This window comes from Choloepus didactylus, chromosome 20 (genome assembly GCF_015220235.1).
Source record: "Choloepus didactylus isolate mChoDid1 chromosome 20, mChoDid1.pri, whole genome shotgun sequence".
Taxonomy (NCBI): domain Eukaryota; kingdom Metazoa; phylum Chordata; class Mammalia; order Pilosa; family Megalonychidae; genus Choloepus; species Choloepus didactylus.
This window is the reverse complement of record NC_051326.1, coordinates 22,399,456-22,419,733: the sequence shown is the minus strand read 5'-3', so window position 1 is coordinate 22,419,733 and position 20,278 is coordinate 22,399,456. Positions and strand designations below refer to the sequence as shown.

The following is a 20,278-nucleotide window of genomic DNA, read 5'->3' as shown; positions in this document are numbered from 1 at the left end:
GATTGTTGCACAACCCTGTGAATATACTAAAAACCTCTGAATTATATACTTTAAATGGTGAATTGTAGGGTTATGTGAATTATATCTCATAATGTTGTTAAAACTATTACCTCAATATGAAATAATATCTAAGAATATGTCTAAGAATGATGTCTCAGAAGCACCAGTTCAAAACCAATTCTCACAGCCACCAGGTTCTTAAGAAGACCTGCACTTACCATGTGATTGCAAGGAAAGTGAGAACCATACCATCTTGGTCTCTTACTGGCTCAAAATTTTGGAAAAGTAGTATAAGTTTTAAAATGTTATGGTAAAGTATAAACAGGACAGTTTAGAAGGTTATTGGGACTAAATTGCCAAACAAACTATATAAGACTATAGGAGATACATATAGTCTTATCTACTATGCACTGTAATGAATCAATTAGAAACGGAGTTCCCAGATTATATCCAACACACAAAATAATTACTGATGTTTATATAGGAGAATGCTTACTAGTTATTCCTATACTGTTACTCAGGCTTTGGGGTTTTTTTAACTTAAAAAAAAATTTAGCTTTTCATGTTCATGTCATTTCTTCTCCAATAGATTATAAACTTCTTAAAAGCTACTCTGAACTACTTTATACCCTTAGCCCATACCTAGTGCAGTGCTCTGCCCATTGTAAGCACTAAATAAATATCAGTTGACTGACTAACACACCAGTCCTATGTATTTTGACATGAAAGTCCTTGCTAAAGTCAAGAGAATACAGGCAATCCTCCAATCAAGCAAGCAAGCTAAAAAGCAATAATAAAACATGTGAACGCAGACATATATTCTATGCAAGCCCACAACAAATCTTAGCATTTCTGAATATAAAACTGGTTATGTTTAGCTAACTGTGAATAGTTACTATGGTATATGAAAGAACAGCTATAAAAATTTTTATTTTCATAAATCTCAGTGTCAAAAGAAAATTTGCTACTTATTACCTCAGCCCAATTCGCTGATGATGGTTCAATTTATCTTCATTTTTTCTAAGATCTGTGAAGAAGATAAATAAAATTAAGATCTTAATTTATGTACTTTCAGGAAAAGAATTCTAAATATAGTGACCCTTTTTTCAAAAAAATGCCTGGGGAAAAATACATTGAAATGACCTTTGAAAAGACAATGAGAAAAATTCAGATGTTAAGAACTAGATAGAAGTGATTCCTTAAATCAATGTAGTACAACTTTTGATTTTGTGATCGTTTTTATTTATTGAATCAAAATTTTACATTACAGTTATATGAAAGAGTAGATAAAGCGTACCAGGACCATGCCAAATTTCACTGGCTATAGCAAAAAGCATCCTTGTAAGAATCTATATATCTTAATTTACTGTTATTAAAAGTAATGGTATTCAAAACTTCTGAAAAATGTTTTATGACTAAGTTCATTCATATTGTTCATTCACTCATTCATTCACTTAGTATTTATTGAATACCTATTTGTGTAGATATGGTGCTAAATATTCTGTTGAAAGAAAAAAATTTTCTTCATTTTTTTAATTTAAAAAGTAGTTGTATCATAACATCATATCTTAAGTCTAAAGGTCACTTAGTTCCCTTTGGGTATTCCTTTACTGGGCATGAGCCACAAGTACAGAAGTGAGCCTTGTTCAAGAAACAGTAAGATAAGAATTCTTCAAAAACAATTCCTAATAATCATATTTATACTCACAAACATGTAAATTTCCTCTGAAGCTATAAAATGGAGAAAAACAAGCATCTTCACGATATATGGAGCACTTAATATTTCCCATAGTTGTGTGCACAAAGAAAACATGAAGTATTTGACTGATTACTAAACAGTTACTGTATCAAATATTTATGAATTATGAAATCATGTAAAAAACAGTACAGTAGATCCTTGACTATCCCAAGGGATGCAACTGAATACCTTTGAGAAACCCACAAGTCCTTGACCTCTTTAGCAAATCATTCCACTTAGAAATGCCACAAGCAGACAAACCCCCTTTGAGAAGCAGATTTTTAGTTCATTCTCTAGCCTTGTGACTCACACAAGTTTTTGACTAGTACTATTATTACTAACTAATCATGCTCTTAAGAACCAGTTACCATTTTTAAGTACTAACTAGGTTTCAAGCACTGTGTCAAGTGTTTTACATACATTATTGCATTAAATCATATGAGACTAAAATTATGATTCCCATTTTGTGACTGAGAAACTAAAGCAGCAAAGTCACTCATTTAATAAAGTGGTAGAGATGGGATTCAAATCAAGTCAGTCTCTAACACCTGTCCATCTAACCATTTGGGTTGCTTGCAAATAGTTGAACCCCCAAATATTAAACCTCAGATGCCACAGATGTACTGTATGAATCCATATACACGGAATATACCTTTGAAAAATATGAAGAAATAAATTATATTTAAAGGGATGCCATATTAAGTTTAAGGAAAATGTTTTCTAATTGCTTGATTTAGGCTCTATTTTTATCATTTCTTTGAAAGATTCTACAAGCGTCTTAGAGAAACTTTCCCAATGTATGAAACTTAGTTTTTCGGCTGATCTGTTGTCCAAAATTATATTAAAGAAACAAAGGCAATTTAAATCTTTAATAATCTGCAAATGATAACTACTTCGTCGCCTTTAAATCCTTTTTTATTTTCTTAATTACAAACCTAAAAATGTTTAAAATGATAATACAAAATACACCCTCTATCTACTCTCCATTTCAGAGTTAAAAAGAAAATCTTATTTGTATCTATGAATGAGAAGGGATTTTTCAAGTTCTGGTTTGTTAGAACATTAATGGTCCTTCAGGACTATATTTATCCTGGAAGCAGTGACCTATGGTACATACTTACCTTCTAATGTTTTAATTCCTTCCTCTACAAACTTTCTTGCAGCAGACGGACTACAAAGGAAGAACATTATCTCAGTATTACAGGTGAAACTCAGGAGCCTTGTAACAAATAACCAACTATGTCTTCTCTTGTCAAACATAAAGAGTTGCTAACTCTTTAGCAGTTTTAGATCTGCTAAAATGTTGCAAGGTTACTTTATAATGTTCAATTTTATCCAAAGGTAAGATTTCTTGAAGCCTCAACCATTAGGAATATAACCAGGAACTTGGACAGCAAAAAGACATCAAGCAATAATGAAAAAAAAAAAAAAAAAAAAAAAGGACATCAAGCAGATAGCTGTCATAATGCCCATGTACTTTATTCCATAAAACAGACATTCATATACTTGAAAACTGTTCATTCATTCAATAAGATTTAGTTGAGGGCCTATTATGTGCCAGATACTTTTCTAGCTGCTAAAAATACAGCAGGGAACAAGAAAAATAAAATCCCTGGTCTTACAAAACTTATATTCTTTTGGGGAGGGACAGACAAAAAATAGATATATAAACAAAAAGAAACATATCAGATGTGCTGTGCTATGCAATGAATTAAAATAGAGTTATAGGATAGAGTGGTTGGGTCCTACTTTAGACTTAGTGATGAGAGAAGACTTCTGAGGTATTTAAGCTGAGAACTGAATGACAAAAAGCCAGCTATCAGGGAGATCAAAGGAGAAAGTATGTCAGGCAAATGAAACAATTAGTGCAAAGCCCCTAAGGCTGGCAAGAGCTTGGCTTGTACCAGAAAAGAGAAAACTTAGTATGGCTAGAATGATGTAAGGGATGGGGAGAATGGTATGAGATACCATTATGCAGTATGCAGGAGCCACATTATAAAGAGCTTTTTAAACCATGGTGGTAAGTCTGGATTTTATTCTGAGTGCAAAGGGGAGCTATTAGAGGGTTCTGAACAAAGCAGTGATAAACCTGATTTAGGTTTGTTAAAGATCATGCTGTTGCTGTGTTCATATACATAAATCAGGACATCAGAAATTACTGAAGATACTCATATAGAATGGCAGGGGCAGAAGGAACACTAGAGATTAGCCCTGATCTTCCTTTCTTTTTACTGGGAAGGACACTGAAATCTAGAAAGATGAAGTGACTTGCTAAAGTTACAAATCTAGCTGGTGGAAGCACTGGGACCAATGCCCAAATCTCCAGTCTCTTTTCCCCCTATACCAATTTAAAGCATAATAAGGTGGAAACAGAGAAAATGAAGAAACATTCACACACGTACAAAAGCACAATAGTCTGAGGCCATAGTGTTTTGAGACAAATAAATCTATACAATTCAGGGACCTGTGAAAATCATATTATAGTGTGGTACAGTAACTGATATTCGTGAAAGGAAGACAATGTGACATAGAATAGAACTGAAAGGGGAGTCAGGAGACGGGTTCTAATCCTGCCTCTGCCAGTTATCTCACTTTCCATATTCAAGTTTGTTTTCTTGCCTGGAAAAAGAGGATAATATAACAGATGCTCTCTTTATCATTTTTATAGAGGCCTTGGGTCCCCAAAGAATCATACTCATTGTAAGGATGCTGGGTTTAAGAATTAAACATATTCTAGAATAACTTTCATTGAAAATATTGCCAATTAAGGAGCCCAGCATCATTTATACAAAGTAATGACTCATTCCATAAAGATGAGAGGTAAGTAAAGCATTACAGCCTTAACATTTCAATGTTAATCTTTACTCTGTCCCGTGCCAAAGAAGCCCCCCTTTGGTGTTAATTCAAATTTTAAGATAAAAATTCCTTCATTAAAAAATGCTTGAAAGAAAGAATGCTTGAAAGAAATTTCTGGTACAAGCCAAGCTCTTGCCAGCCTTAGGGGCTTCATTAACAAATGCTTGAAAGAAAGAACTGAAATTGTGGAACTGTAACCCATAACAATTTTTGAAATTACCTATAAGACAGCTTCCTAAGCTGTATATTAAGAGATGGCACCTTTCTGTATGTATGTTATATTTTACAATAATGGAAATGCCTGAAGTTGTGGAACTGTGACCCATGACATTCTTTGAGATTTGCTAACTACTAATGAAATCATACATCACAAGTTATCACTGTTATGTATATATGTTAAAGTTCACAATTAAAAAAAATGGAAAAAAAATGCTTGCATGCTTGTTCTGAATTCATAAGGTATTATGCGAGGTGCTATGGGAAAAAAGCCAAAATGCTAGATATATAAATACCATAAACAAACATCTTCCTTTGTTCAGAGATGCAAAAGAAGCACAACCTGGAAGGAGTGATAAGATGTACACAGAGTAAGCTTTAGTGGAGTTCAGAGAATGGAAAGATTATTTCTGGCTGATGAATCAAAATGGTTTCAAGAAGAAGGTAACATTTGTCTTGAATGGGACTTTTAGAACAGAGGTAGCCTCAGACACATAAGCTATAGAAGAGTAAATTGTTTGGGCAAAGGCACAGAAGTGGAAAGTTACAGGTTCTGAAGGGAAACAGTATGTAATTTAGTTTGACTGACATAAAAAATAAAACCAACCGTAGTATTGTGTCTGCTTAAAAAAGTAGTTCTTACCCAATACCAGTAACTCGAGTCAGGAAGTTGATGGATGAACTTGTACCATCCTGCCGAATCTTTAAGAAAAAAAAAAAGTCAAACTATGATGTGGGAGTGCTTTGAGGTTTCAAATGATCTTATTTGAAATGTGCCAGTCTGCTAAGAGACATGAAGAACCATGTATATTTGTCTAGATAACCCATTAGAGTTTCATTTATAACCTAAGTAGTTGTATACATTTGTAGACAAAAGAACAGAGCACCTGAAGATGTTGCAATGTCTCATCTTCTAATGTATCCAATAATTTTAAAAGGCCTATTCATAAAAGACCAGAAGTGACACAATTGTTATCATCATGGTGATATAAAACCATAATAATGCTTGAGAGAGTTTAAACATAGAAATTCTAAAACATAATTATCTTTTGAAGATTATAATCTCTTTTCTGAATGGCACTGAAAATAAGGAGCTAATTCTATCAAAGATGCTCACAGTCTCTTATATGTCACATGCAATAACTGAATGTTTTACAGCAACAATATTCAAATTTTAAAAAACAGAACAGTAGAAATAAATAAAAAGAATAAAGACAAAAAAACTATAAAAATTTAAAAATAGGACAGTTGAAGCCATAAACACCACTCATCTCTTTTCCTCCAAGTCTCATTAGAGTATGTGACATCACTCACCCTGCAATGGTGCTATATGATAGCTGCCATAAAGACAGAAACTATAATCAAATAAGAAAACAAATGGGCTAATATTTTACCTTTTCCAGTTTACGTAATTTTCCAGTCGCTAAAAACTCATCAATCTTTTCAGCAATTTTTGTTCCCACTCCAGGCTACGTAGGAAATTAAAAATATAAGTCATATAAAAAGAATGCTTATCAAAACACCAGACAATGAAGTAAAAACTAGGAAATGAAAGACAAATGATCATCAGATGACAAATTTTAAAACAACACAGAAAACTAAATCCCAGTACAAATATATCCCCCAGAGGTAAACACTTAAATGACTAGCAAAAGAGAAAACGTAACAAAATTATTCTAATGACTCTTGCTTTTTTGAATTAATGTTGTAGAAAATTAGAAAATACAGAATTGCATAAAGAAGAACATTAAAATCACACATTACTCTCATTAACCTGAAAATTAAAATCATCTATAACCTCATTGCTTAATATTTGGTATATATTATTTGACTTTTCTCATTATACACACTTTTTTCTTAGAAAATAGAATCATGCTGCTTTGTAAAGTGCTTTTTTAACTTAATACATCATGACCAATTTTCCATATCAAACAAAAAAAACATTTAGCTACAATATCTTTAATGGTTGTATATCATATGTCTTAGTTTGCTAATGCTGCAGAATGCAAAACATCAGAGATGGACAGGCTTTTATAAAACGGGGGTTTATTTCACTACACAGTTACAGTCTTAAGGCCACAAAGCATCCAAGGTAACACCTCAGCAATCGGGTACCTTCACTGGAGGACGGCCAGTGGTGTCCGGAAAACCTCTGTTAGCTAGGAAGGCAGCTGGCGTCTGTTCCAAAGCTCCGGCCTCAAAACGGCTTTCTCCCAGGACGTTCCTTTCTAGCAAGCTTGCTTCTCTTCAAAACATCACTCCCAGCTGCACTCTCTTCTTCCCCTCCCCCCCCCCCAGTCAGCTCATTTATATAGCTCCACCGATAAGGGCCCACCCCAAATGGGCGGGGCCACGCCTCCATGGGAACATCTCATCAGAATCATCTCCCACAGCTGGGTGGGGCACACTCCAAGCAAATCTAACCAGCACCAAAACTTCTGCCCCACACAAGACTACAAAGATAATGGCATTTGGGGGACACAATACACTCAAACCGGCACATTCCACCCCCTGGAACCCAAAATGGCATTATCTTTCCAAATACAAAATACATTCATTCCACAATACCACAAAAACTTAAATCATTTCAGTAACAAAAGTTAAGTACAAAATCCCATCAAAATCAATTATAGGCACAGTCAGTCCCAAGGCACAATCTTTCTTTAGCTGTGGATCTGTGAACTTAGACCAAGTTATATGCTTCCAATATACAAAGGAGAGACATTCATAGGATAAACATTTCCATTGCCATAAGGAGAAACAGTAAGGAAAACAGGGTTAACAGGAGCAAAACAGTTCCTAAAACCTGCAGGATGAACTTCCTTAGATTTCAAAGTCTGAGAGTCATTTACAGAACAATGTTGCATCCTTGGGGCTTGAGAGAGTGGGAGTCTAACCCTTCCCAAGGGCCTTTTTGGCAGCTGTTTCCTCTCCAAATGCTTGGGTGAGTGCTCCAACATATCCACACATTGGGGAGACCACCTTCTTGGCCCCACCCTCCTCAAACCTCGGGGCAGCTCCCGGATTCCCTTCCATCTCCGGGGCACACGCTCAACCCCTTCAGAACAGTGGGGTGGCAGCCAGGCTCTCCCCAATTCCCTGGGAATGTGCTCCACCCTCTTTGGGACCTTGGGTGGCAAAACTCTTCCAGAGCATCGAGGTGGAATGCCCACCCTCGACCTCCTGGGCAAACTCACCCTTTCCATGCGTGTGGGCTGCTCCACTCTCCCAGCCCAAGGCCTCTTGACTCCAGACCTCAACCTCCATGGCTCTGTCTTTGAAGAAATTTTTCCTGCAATTTGTTCCTTGTCTGTCTCCTCCAGTCCAGGCTGGCAGCGGCTCTGTCTATAAAGTTCTCGCAAAAATTCTGTTGGCTTTGCATGAAGCACACAGGGGTCAAAGCCATCAGACAATAGGAGTTTCCACAAATCCTTTCTGGATAATTCCATCTCCAATCTTGGCTTGTACTGAAATGGCGGCTGGGTTCCATGTTTGGTTACATCCTCACGTTGGGCTGTAGCTTCTGGGATTCCACCCCCTGGAAGCTCATAATTTTCCAAGCCATCAGCTTCTGGTTTCTTTGAACCCAAGAGTTCAGTTCTAAGTTTATCTCTCTCTGCTCGCATTTTACTATAAGCTGCAAGGAGAAGCCAGGGTATATCCTCCACACGTAGTCTGGAGATCTCCTCAGCTAAGTATTCCAGGTTGTTGCTTCCAGATTCTTCCTTCCATCTGACACCAGGACTCAATTTTGCCAAATTCTCTGCCACTTTAAAACAAGGATGGCCTTTCTTCTAGTTCACAACATATTCATCATTTCTGTTCAAGTCCTCATCAGAAGTATCTTTAGAGTCCATATTTCCACAAACAGTCTCTTTAAAGCAGTTTTGGCCTTTTCTATCAAGCTCCTCACAACTCTTCCAGAAATTCCCCCTTATCCATTTAAAAGGCCGTTCCAACATGTTTGGTATTTGCAAACTCAGCAGCAAAATCACCCCACTTCTCTGGTACCAAAATCTGTCTTAGTTTGCTAATGCTGCAGAATGCAAAACATCAGAGATGGACAGGCTTTTATAAAACGGGGGTTTATTTCACTACACAGTTACAGTCTTAAGGCCACAAAGCATCCAAGGTAACACCTCAGCAATCGGGTACCTTCACCGGAGGACGGCCAGTGGTGTCCGGAAAACCTCTGTTAGCTAGGAAGGCAGCTGGCGTCTGTTCCAAAGCTCCGGCCTCAAAACGGCTTTCTCCCAGGACGTTCCTTTCTAGCAAGCTTGCTTCTCTTCAAAACATCACTCCCAGCTGCACTCTCTTCTTCCCCTCCCCCCCCCCAGTCAGCTCATTTATATAGCTCCACCGATAAGGGCCACCCCAAATGGGCGGGGCCACGCCTCCATGGGAACATCTCATCAGAATCATCTCCCACAGCTGGGTGGGGCACACTCCAAGCAAATCTAACCAGCACCAAAACTTCTGCCCCACACAAGACTACAAAGATAATGGCATTTGGGGGACACAATACACTCAAACCGGCACATCATATATCATACAATATTAATACATGTATGTAAAATATATATATCATATATCATAATTTACTTAAATACCCTACAGCTTAACATTTAGGTGGTTTTGAATTATTGATATTATAATAATGCTGTTAGGAATGACCTTTAGAACAGAGGTTACGGAACTTTTGCATGAATCACTATCACCCGGGGGCTTGTTAAAACAGATGGCTGAGTCCCAGCCCATAATTTCTGATTCTGTAGAGTTGGAGAATCTGCATTTCGAACAAGGCCTCAAGTGATGCTGATGCTGCTGGTCTAGATACCACACTTTAAAAACCACACAGTCCAATATAGTAGCCACCAGCCACATGTTACAATTTAAATTTTAATTAATTCCTCAGTTGCACTAACCACATTTGAAGAGCTCAGTAGCCAAATGTGGCTCATGGCTATCATACTGGACATAGCTGCTCTATAATATAAGCTCCAAGAGAGTAAAGATCATGTCTTTTCACTGCTTTATCCCTAACACCTGGTTAAGAACCTGGAATTTAAGTCATCAAAAATTATGAACTAATGAATCCTGTACACAGTAGAATTGTTAGGTCAAAGGATATATATTCTGCTAACATTCTGCCGAATTATCCTTTGGAAAGGTTGTAACAATCAACACTTTCATCAGCACCTATTTATCCAAATTGCATATTCTCTGATAATTTGAGAGACACTATATAGCATCTTCTTTTAATCTGAAACTTTGACTACTGGTGAAGATGAGCTTTTTTCATGTTTATGGGCCCTTTAAGTTAAATGTTAAACATGAATAACATATGTGCCAGTTATTTCCTATTGTCTCTTAGCCCTAAGTTCATTCTTCTTGTTTAAAGTTTAATAAATATCCTAAGACTACTGAATGTGCATTCATGTTTTGAAAATGGCAATTACCAGATAGAAATGAACAAAATATTTAAGAACTAGAATTAGAAAAGGGAACTGCTCAAGTTTCTCATTTCCTGAGTTCAGAAGATGGAAAAAAAAAAAAAAGTAATATTTTATGGCTGTAGTTACAAGAGTTTTATTCCAATAACATACTAACCTATAGCACTTTAGACCAAGTTTATTCTTTATATCAAATATTAAGAAATAAGAGGCAAACAACTCATCCTAGCAATTTCAGATTTCTAGAATTACTGAGAAGTTCTCATATGGGCTAGACAGTAGATCTGTGATTCTTAAATTAATAGTGAAAAGGAATAACAATGAGATTACGTTAAATCCAGTCTTACACAAAAGGAATTTGGGGTAATTTTGTGTTGTTTTTAGGGGTAGACCATAAGCTCCGATTTGGGATGAAGTGTATCAGAGCTTCTCAGCAGTCTGCCTCTAAAAATAAGCAGGCTATTTGCAACAAACATAAAAAAGGAAGTTCAATGGCAATCCCAAATTGAAGAGGGGAACAGATTAAAGCAGGAATGATTCCTGATGGTTAACACTGGATAAATTCACCAACATAGAAACTCAGAATTAAAGTGTAATGTAGTACCTTTATGTTTATAACTTGCTTTGCTAGTCTAATTGAGGGGGATATATGTGATAGCACAAAGGGTTTTTAACCTACATACTACATTTATAGAGAGTAATAAATTCAAGATTAAGATGTGGTACATGATTACTATGAATAATTTGTCACTGAATCGTAAGATGTACAAGATTTATGGTACTGTAAACATATAAAGGAAACATAAAAAGGATAGTTACGGTTAATATTCTCAAGGCTCCCAAGAGAAGGTTAAAGACAATAAAATATTAATACCAATATTCCATAGGAACATCATGAAACACAAATGGGCAAAGAACAACAGAAGGGGGTGATAACTATCAGAGTCAGTAATAATGAAAAGCCATGTCAATTTGGCATTGTAATAAGTACTAAGAACATAAAGATGATTAAGCTATTTTGAGGAACTTAGAAGCTTTTAGTGAGATTTAGATGAGAGAACAATCCAGCTAGCAATAGGTACTTTCCTAGGATTTTCTCTCTTTTTTTTTGCTTTTCTTTTCTTTTTTAGAGAAGTTGTGGGTTTACAGAACAATCGTGCATAAAATACATATACTACCCTATTATTAACATCTTGCCTTGGTATGGAACATTTGTTACAACTGATGATAGCACATTTTTCTAATTGTACTATTAACTATTCCTAAGATATTCTCAGTGGTATTATTACAAATTACCAAGAGATGTGACCCTCTAGAAACCATAAAACTACTAACATTCAATGCCTGATGGAAATTACAGAAAGCAGGGCTAAATGCCATAATATACAAAGGCGCTTACTCAGGTGCTTATTAGTAGGTGAAAACTCTTTGGGGAACACTTGTTCTCACTAACTCACATAAATTCCTAGACCCTTGGATCAGAGAAAGATAGCTGGGGACCACACATGGTAGGACCGCTCTGTCACCATCTTCTCTAGAGGGCTAACACTCAAGCTGAAATTAACTGTGAGAGTGAGTGCAAGTATATATGGCAGGAATAGAGACAGGAAATTATCATTATACATATTTTAAGAATATTTAATCTACCCAAAATAAAAACACTTCAAGCTTGAAAAAGTATGCCTGAAACAACATTAATATTATTCCAAAAAATGAGAAGCCATGTAATCTGCCTGTGTGGTTCAAGGCAGCTTCAGAGAGGTGAGTTTAGTTTTGTGAGAACCCATCAAACATGTATACATGTAAACTCTTCAATCAACTTGCTCACTAAACTTACCAATTTCTTAGCTTCTGCTCCACTCTTTATTTTGTGTGGGTACTTTGCAATCACAGATGCTGCTTTTCTATAAGAAAAAAAAAAGGAAACCAATTAGAAATCTAGCAAATTCATAATTTTTCTAAAATTGAAATATACATACAAATATCCACTTGAACTTTCACCAAATAGTTAATTTTTCACCTCCATGTAAAATTTTAAAAACTCAGACAAGCTGAAAGATCACCTACTATATCTCTCAGCTTCTTAAATGTCTCTAAAATTCTCACACTTGAGGATAATATGATTTTAACTGCATAGGTAGAGCTACAGAAATTCGGGAGACCAGCAGCCTTTCCAAATCAGGAGTACATGGGTCTTTATTTTTTTTAATAGCCAGTTTTTAGAAATTGTTCACAACTTTCTTTCATATAATGTGTCACCATATTCAGACTACTAGTTACCAGATCTCGGCTGATGTATGGCTATTTTTTTAAATTCTTGGTTTAAAATTCCATTCTACCCTGTCCTTATACCAGTTATTCTTTTTATCATTGCTCCCATTTCACTTCAGCATGAAGTAGTGACACGATTCTTGCCAACCTCCTCACATAAACAGCTTAGTAATCTGGTAACAGATTAGTACATTCTGGGAGCTCACTGAAGGTCTCCTGTTTATAAAATCTCAATGCTAAATGTAGTTTAGAGTTGATGCTGATAAAAATGATCATACTTCTAAGCATAACATAAATCTTGGATAGTTTTTGGAGTTTTCATTTTATTTTATCATTCTATTCTAGTACGTATAACCCTTTAGATTTGGATTTTAACTTCTCCATCAGTATATTGCTGATGAAGAGTCTGGACAGGGAGGTTGAAGGCAGTTTGTGGAGGGAATTGCTTCAGAAAAGGTAAGTAGTTCCAGACAATAGGCACTGTGAGGCAAAGCATGAAAGGGAAGAATTAGATCATTAAAGGTCTTTCATATGCCATGATGCATTTAGGCTCTATCAAGGTAAAGAAGAAATATTTAATTATTTGATATGAAAGAATGACAAGATCAGACAACTATTTTCAAAAGGTCATCTTAGCCACTATCAAGAGAAATGTACATTTATTGTGATGGGGAGGAGCATGCAGGGGTTCTCTACCTTTCCAGATTTATTTCGCACTCAGACCATAGATCTTAAGCAATCTGAATTACTGACTTCCCAGAAAATGTTATAGCCCTTCGTTTCTCCATGCCTTAACATATTTGGTTTCCTTTTTCTACATTGTTCTTCCTCTCATTTATCCCCTAATGGGCTCTTTCAATACTAAACACCTCCTCTCTGAAGCTTGCGGTGACCCAAATAGAAGGCAGAGTTGAATATTCTCTAGTTTCTAGATGACCAAATGTGTGGATGGTTGTACAATTTACATAGGAAATCACAAGAATGAAGAAAAGGATGAGAACTATTCAGTATTGAATACGTTGGGGAAGGGAAGGAAGGAGTTAGATTTAGTTTTGAAAGGGTAAAAATAAAGGGAATAAAAGGATAAAAATCTGAAGAAAGCCCAGTGAGATACAGATTTGGAGTCACTGATGTAAGTGGTATACAAAGCCAAGTAAGGTTGCCAGGGAAAGTAGGAAAATGAGAAAAGAGAGATAATGCCAGGCCTTTGAGGACTACCAACATTAAAAGATAGAAGTGGTGCAAGAATAGAAAGGAGAGCCATCGAGTAAACCAAGGAAAAGACTTCCGTGGAATAAGCTAGTGGTGAATGCCACCAAGAGTCCAATAAGATGAGATGTGTAGGTAAGAGCATTTTCAGAAGAATGGTAGGATGGACAGTATAATGAGTTAAGAAATGGCTAAGGATGAGGAGGTCCAGGCAATAAACACAGATTTTTCTTCAAGAAGGTTAACTCTACAGTAGAGAGAATAGATAAAGTGCTAGCTTTAAGAATGTTAAGAAGCTTGTTTTGTTTTTGCTCTAAGGAGCAGAGAGACTTAACATGTTTATATACAGAGGAGCAGAAGCAAGTGGATGTGAGGATAATGGCTAGGACAAGGCCCTGGTAAATGGAATTGAATGAAGGTATGACAGGCTCAGTCACAGACCAGTCAGATGGAAAGATGGAAAAAGACATGACTCCTTGAACTGCATCTATTTCACAGCACAGACCTCTTCCAACTTCTTTCATTATGGTTTAAAAATCACACTGCATTTCCAGTAATTCACATTTGATGATGGGGAAAATGCGTACTAGGCTACACCCATGTTCAATCAGAATTGAAAACTAATCAGAACTGCTCTTACAGAGCTCTGCCCAAACTCTTTCAGAAATATTGCGGTAAGGTACCACCACAGAGTCAATACCGTCGGTTCTAGCTTTTTTTCCCCCCTTGCAGATGGTCCAGATATCCACTGGATCTCCAGCTCTGTTAATCGCCACACCAAATAGCGGCATCCCAGCACGCATGCTATCACAGAACGCTGCGCGTCTCACCTGTAAGCATTGTACTTGTGGATAGCCTGGTTCACGTTCTTCTCAAAGTTCGCGAGTTCTGAAAGGCAACAAGAGGCTGGAGTGAACAAGAACCACGAGTAAACAAACGGGAACTGAGTTTCCTGGAAAGGGACGTGGGCTGTGACTACTGGCTTCTCCACGGACCAAGCCAGAGGCAGCCCAGGCGATGACCCAGAAGCGCCCGGCAGCACTGACAACCAGCCACGAGGCGAGGAAGATCCGCACGGAAGACGACTCTCAGCTAGGGGTTTGGGGGCCGCGGGCCGACCCCACCCACTGGGTTGTTGGCACGGGAGAGAAGGCAAGGAAGGCAATGGGGTGGAAGAAAAGGAGATGAAAGCCAGCGGGGCCCGGCCCGGTGCTCACCTGTGAGCATGTCAGTAATTCCCCCGTTGAGAGTCTCCTGTGGTGCCTTCCGTTTGCTCATGGTGGCCTGCACCCGAGTCCTCCGCGCCTGGAACTCGCCCCAGCTCCCAACGCTGAGGAGGGGCCGGGAGCTGGAGAGGAGGCAGCGCCGGTACAGCCCAAGCCAAGCCAGCGCGACCGGCTAAACAATGGCCGCCTCTGACAGGGGGCGCGGCGCGCGTGGTGACCTCACGCGCGTGGGGCGGAGCCGCCGCCATCCTAGGCAGGGGCGGGGCGGGGCGGGGCGGGGCGGGGCGGGGCGGGGCGGGGCGGGGCGGGGCGGGGCGGGGCTAGAGAGGGAACGAGTGGTATCAGAAAGAAGAAATTGATCCTCAACTTGGATTTAGCAGGGGAGGAATGGATATTTCAGAATTATATCCCAGGGAGCTTCTCATGGGAAGGCCTAAATTCTTAACCTAAGATGTTATGTCTGTTTTCCCATTTTGTATCTCAGGAATCCTCTCCCCAGAAGAGGAAATTTAGGAGTCTGATTTTGATTGAAAATATATAAGATGGGGTAGTGAGTGGATAGAATACTGAAGACTGCCCTTGTGCATATGATATGTGCACAATAATAGTTACTGAATGCACGACGTATTTTACATGGCAACCTCAGTGATACACTTATCGTCAAAAGCTCTCTGCGAGAATACAGTGAGTCCGACTGCAGTCCTATAATGGAATATGCCGACAATACGAAAGTCTTATTTTAGCCTTCTGTACAAAACATCTTGGCAGATCTGCCAACCAATATAAACATTTTTTTTCTTTTTTTATTCCCCTACATTTTGAGGTAAGGGCCAAAGTGTTGAGAAGGCCACAAGAAAGGGAAATGTGCTAGACCTAAATAATGAACTATGCAACTATCATTATAACATCATGGCCTATATCTGAGAAATTCACAATTCTGCTTGAGAAATGGAAATATGACTTCAGCAATATTTCATTTGACAAGTTTAAGTCCTAGGGTTCATACTGAACTGCAATTCCAGGAAATTGTTTTCAATGTAAATGAAATTTAAATTTTATTACAAAATGATTCATAGGTGCTGTAGAAAAATCTGAAAAAATGCATACAAGGAGAAAAGAGAACATTAAAATCAATGACCATCTCCCCATCCAGCTTAACCACTTTTAATATTTTTGGATATATACTTCTACATTTCTGTTCTTCAACCAACTTTTTAAATTTTCCATTATTTTTCAGTAACAGAAAAATGCTTTAGATTTAAGTAGTTTATTTGATTATCAAGGTTGTGGTTGGTTTTTTTTTTACTAGTTTCATTGTACATCTTAAGTTATGCGTATTGCACATTTGCATTTCTTCTTTTGCGAATTACCTAGTCATATCCTTCGCTCAGTTTTGCAATGGGGAGCTGTCTATTACTTGCTGGATCTTTTGTATATTGCTATTAATCCTTTTTGTATATTGCAAATATTTTCCCCAATTTGTCCTTTGCCTTTCAATGTTATTCTTGCAGCCTACTAATACCTTGATTCCCACCTTCATTTAGACATAGGACTCTCTTAGTTTTTTTCTTTTGTTCACAGGCTATCCTAGGCTATAATCATATTATTTTATTTTGAAGAATGATCATCCCTCATTAAATAAAACATTTGTACTAACTTTTGAATTGTGGAAGTCACATATTTAGGTAATTGTAGGATCATTTTTTTATATGAGAAATATGCCAACCTTTTAAAAAAATCAGTGCCAGAGAATCCATGACATTAAGTCTCTGTCATCTTCTTGGGCCAACCAGCAACATGTGATTCACTCTCTTCTTGAAATAATTTCTTTTCACTTGGCTTCTTTGGTGGATTGACCTGTGTACCCCAGTTTGGACATATTTTTGGTTTTGGTCCTCATTCTGATGGGTGTGGACCCATTATAAATAAAATCTTTTCATGATGTCACTTCAGTTAAGCTGTGGCCCACTGAATCAAGTTGAGCTTTAATCTGGATTAATGGTGCTCTTTATAGGCAGAGTGAAAGTCAGAGAGGCCGCCATGTGCATTTCTGTGTGACACAAAAGGCAAGGACCAAGGATTGCTGGCAGTTGGCCCCAGAATGCAACAGTCTTTAGGAAGAAAGCATTGCCTTACTGACTCCTCAGTTTTGTACTTCTAGCCTCAAGACTGTGAGCCAATCATTCCCCATTGTTTAAGCAAACCCATTGCATGGTATTTGTTTTACAGCTGGGAAACTAAAACAGCTTCTAAGATACCACATGCTCCAGGTTTTCCTTCTTCCTTACCGGCTGCTCCTCAATTTTTGTTTTGTTTCTCTTTTTTTGGCTGGTTCTCAGATCCTCCTCCACTCTCCAACCTTTATGGGAAAATGCCTTAGGCCTTGATCCTCTAACCAGCTTTTCCACCTTGTCCAGTTTCACCTCTTTAAATGCCATGTCTCGTTTTGAAACTACTAAGTTTATATTACTGGCCCTGACCTCTTCCTTGAGCTCCAGTCTTATATAAACTATTGGATGTCTCCAGTTGTCCAAATTAGTAACCTCAAAGATAAAATGTCCTAAACAACTTTAACCCACTCAAACCCTCAATAGCTTCTTCTTCACTTTTCCCCATCTCAGTTCATGGCACTTTTATCAATCCTTCCATCAGGCTAAAAACCCAGGAGTAATTATTAATTGCTTAATAATTAATACTTAGTAATTAGTTATAAATTACTCCTTGTTCACACTCCATATCCAATCCATCAGCAAATCTTGTCTGTTCTGTCTCCAGAACATATCAGGTTACCGCTCACCGCCTCTGCTGCCACCACCCTAGTACAATCGGCCATGATCTCACTCCTGGACTTCTGCCACAGTCTCCTCACTGGGCTTTCTGCTTCTGCCCTTGTCCCTCTACAGGCATTTCTCCAAGCGTGATCTTTTAAAAATATATTTGAATATGTCACTCATTGCTTCAAACCCTCCAGCTGTAACTTAGAATAAAATCCAAGCTCCTCTCCCTGGCCCACGCAGCCTAACATGATCTCTCTCCTGCCCACTCTCCTACCTCATCTCCTGCCATTTCCCCCTGTGTTTAGTACACGTGTCACAAGCTTGTACCGGCTGTGGGACTGTTCCCTCATGGTTCAGCCTTTGCCTTGCTGCCTTCTTCTCCTTGTTCTGGTCTCAGCCCAGTGGTCACATTCTTGTCACATTCCTGAACAATCTCCAGGCCCCCTCTTTCCATTACCATGTTTTATTTTCTACATAGCCCTTAAAACGATTTGAAACTTCTTTTTGTGTGGTACTTGCCTATTATCCTTCTGCTGTACCCCTCCTCCCACCAATATAGGATGTAAGCTCCATGGGAGCTGGGACTTAATTTTGTTTGACGCATAGTACGCTATCAATGAATATTTATTGAATGAATAACCTAAATGGCAGTTTTGCTGAACTAATTGTCAAACATTTCAAATTATCAAAGAAGAAGATGTTGACACAGCATGATGTAGTACGGTCAGTTGTCCCAGTTTGCTAGGATAAGAGATGGCCAGAAGTATGGATGTATCCTAATTCATGTCCTGTTACTAATGGGTTGGCTGGATGAAGAGGGACTTGGAAGGAACAGGATTGGAAGACTGGTGACAAGGAAATTTAGAGAACAGGAATATGGATGGACCTCTCGGAATGAGCAGACAAGATATTTGTGTCTCATGTTGAATTCCCACCAAAGGACACCAACTGCACAGGAGACTGTTAATAATAATGTTAACAATGACATGGAAGTGGAGGTCAGTTAGCCTCTTTCCCCATCACTCCAATGCTTGCTCAATGGGCCATGAACAAAGTGGCTACGATGGCAGGGTTACAGGCTATGCACAGGTTCAACAATATGAATTTCCCCTCACCAAGACTGACCTGACTAATGCTACCGCTAGCTTTCCAACAACAGAGACTAACACTGAGACACCGAGTATGTCCATTCTCCCAGGACACCAGCCAGCTTCCTGGTGACAGAAAGATTCTATTGGACCTCGCCTATCACGTTAAGCCAACTCATTGTATGGATTTGTTTTAGCAGCCAGGAAACTAAAACAGCATGTGTGATAGACAGTCCCTTTGTTTGTATCTCTGTGACAAATTAGAACACAGCTTCTCCTTCTTAAAGATATATTACTTTCTTATGACCCAAAAGAACTTAGTTGTTGCTTTGCAAGAGAATATGTAATTATATATCCCCACAAGAAATATTTTTAGTTATTAATATCAGATTTATGCTCACTGCTCTGTTTCTGTACCTTTCTACATACACAACAAATTTTTTGTTTCACATTGAATCAAAATGGTAATCTTTCTAAAAAGATTTAAAAAGGCAATTAAACTTAACATGTGTAGTACCAAAAGTACATAGCTCCACTGAATGACAGCTATGATCAAGTTTTCACATGCAAATTAAAACTGTGGCACAAGTAAACACTTGGTCTACTGCAAGTATAACTAACATTCCATTGATCGAAAGACACATCCCAGTGTGAAAAAACATGCGCTTTTTATGAGTTGACGAAACATGTAGTTAGTTCGTGCCTTGTATATTTTAACCAATCAGTATATGCTGGGCCTGTTCCAAATACATCTTTTAAAGACAGTGTTTATCCTCTGTTCCAAATACATCTTTTAAAGACAATGTCTACTGAAGTTTAAAGGTAATTAAATAAAAATTAAATAAAATAAAATATTCAGTTCCTCAATTGCACTAGCCACATTTCAAGTGCTCAACGGTCATATGTGGTTAGTGCCTTTTTGAGCAGCGCCTGCTCGAACATTTTCACCATCACACATCGTCTATTGACCAGTGCTTTTCTAGAAACTTACATGAATGAGGACATCAAGTTAGATGCCATAATATCTTCTGCCTTTAAAACTTTTGAATCTCACTGAAATCGGATTCAGGATGACACAGTGTAAAGGTTATAAAAGAAAAGGATAAACCCAGGTAAAACCAACATTGCTTAATTAGAAAATGAATTATTAATTTGTATTGAGCATTTATTATAGACACAGAATAATTACTAAATGCTTCATATCCCTCATGTGCTCACATTCTTTCTATTCCCACTGTTTCTAATGCTCCTCTCCTCTCCCCGGCTCCCCACCCCAACAAACACATCCATCCACAACTGGGCTTTATCTCTGGGGTTCGGGGAGTTTTGTTTGTTTGTTAGTTTGTTTTTTTTAACTTTTTATTTGAATAAGATATAGGTCTCATGTACCTCTCTCCTAGTTTCCTTCAATGATTATATTTTATGTAACTATACTATATCTTTC

The 20,278-nt window shown here is 37.8% G+C and overlaps 1 protein-coding gene across 1 annotated transcript in view; it reads right to left on the bottom strand.

Annotated features, from left to right (window-relative positions):
- POLB (DNA polymerase beta) overlaps positions 1 to 15,149 on the bottom strand; it is a 33,034-nt gene extending 17,885 nt beyond the window's left edge. Inside the window, exons 1-7 of the mRNA XM_037813187.1 lie at positions 14,961 to 15,149; positions 14,574 to 14,631; positions 12,101 to 12,167; positions 6,205 to 6,279; positions 5,454 to 5,512; positions 2,860 to 2,909; positions 976 to 1,027 (exon numbers count right to left, since the gene is read on the bottom strand). Of these exons, the coding sequence (XP_037669115.1) occupies positions 976 to 1,027; positions 2,860 to 2,909; positions 5,454 to 5,512; positions 6,205 to 6,279; positions 12,101 to 12,167; positions 14,574 to 14,631; positions 14,961 to 15,021 (422 nt within the window). The 5' untranslated portion in view covers positions 15,022 to 15,149. The remainder of the gene's footprint in view (positions 1 to 975; positions 1,028 to 2,859; positions 2,910 to 5,453; positions 5,513 to 6,204; positions 6,280 to 12,100; positions 12,168 to 14,573; positions 14,632 to 14,960) is intronic.
- Between the last annotated feature and the right edge of the window lie 5,129 nt (positions 15,150 to 20,278).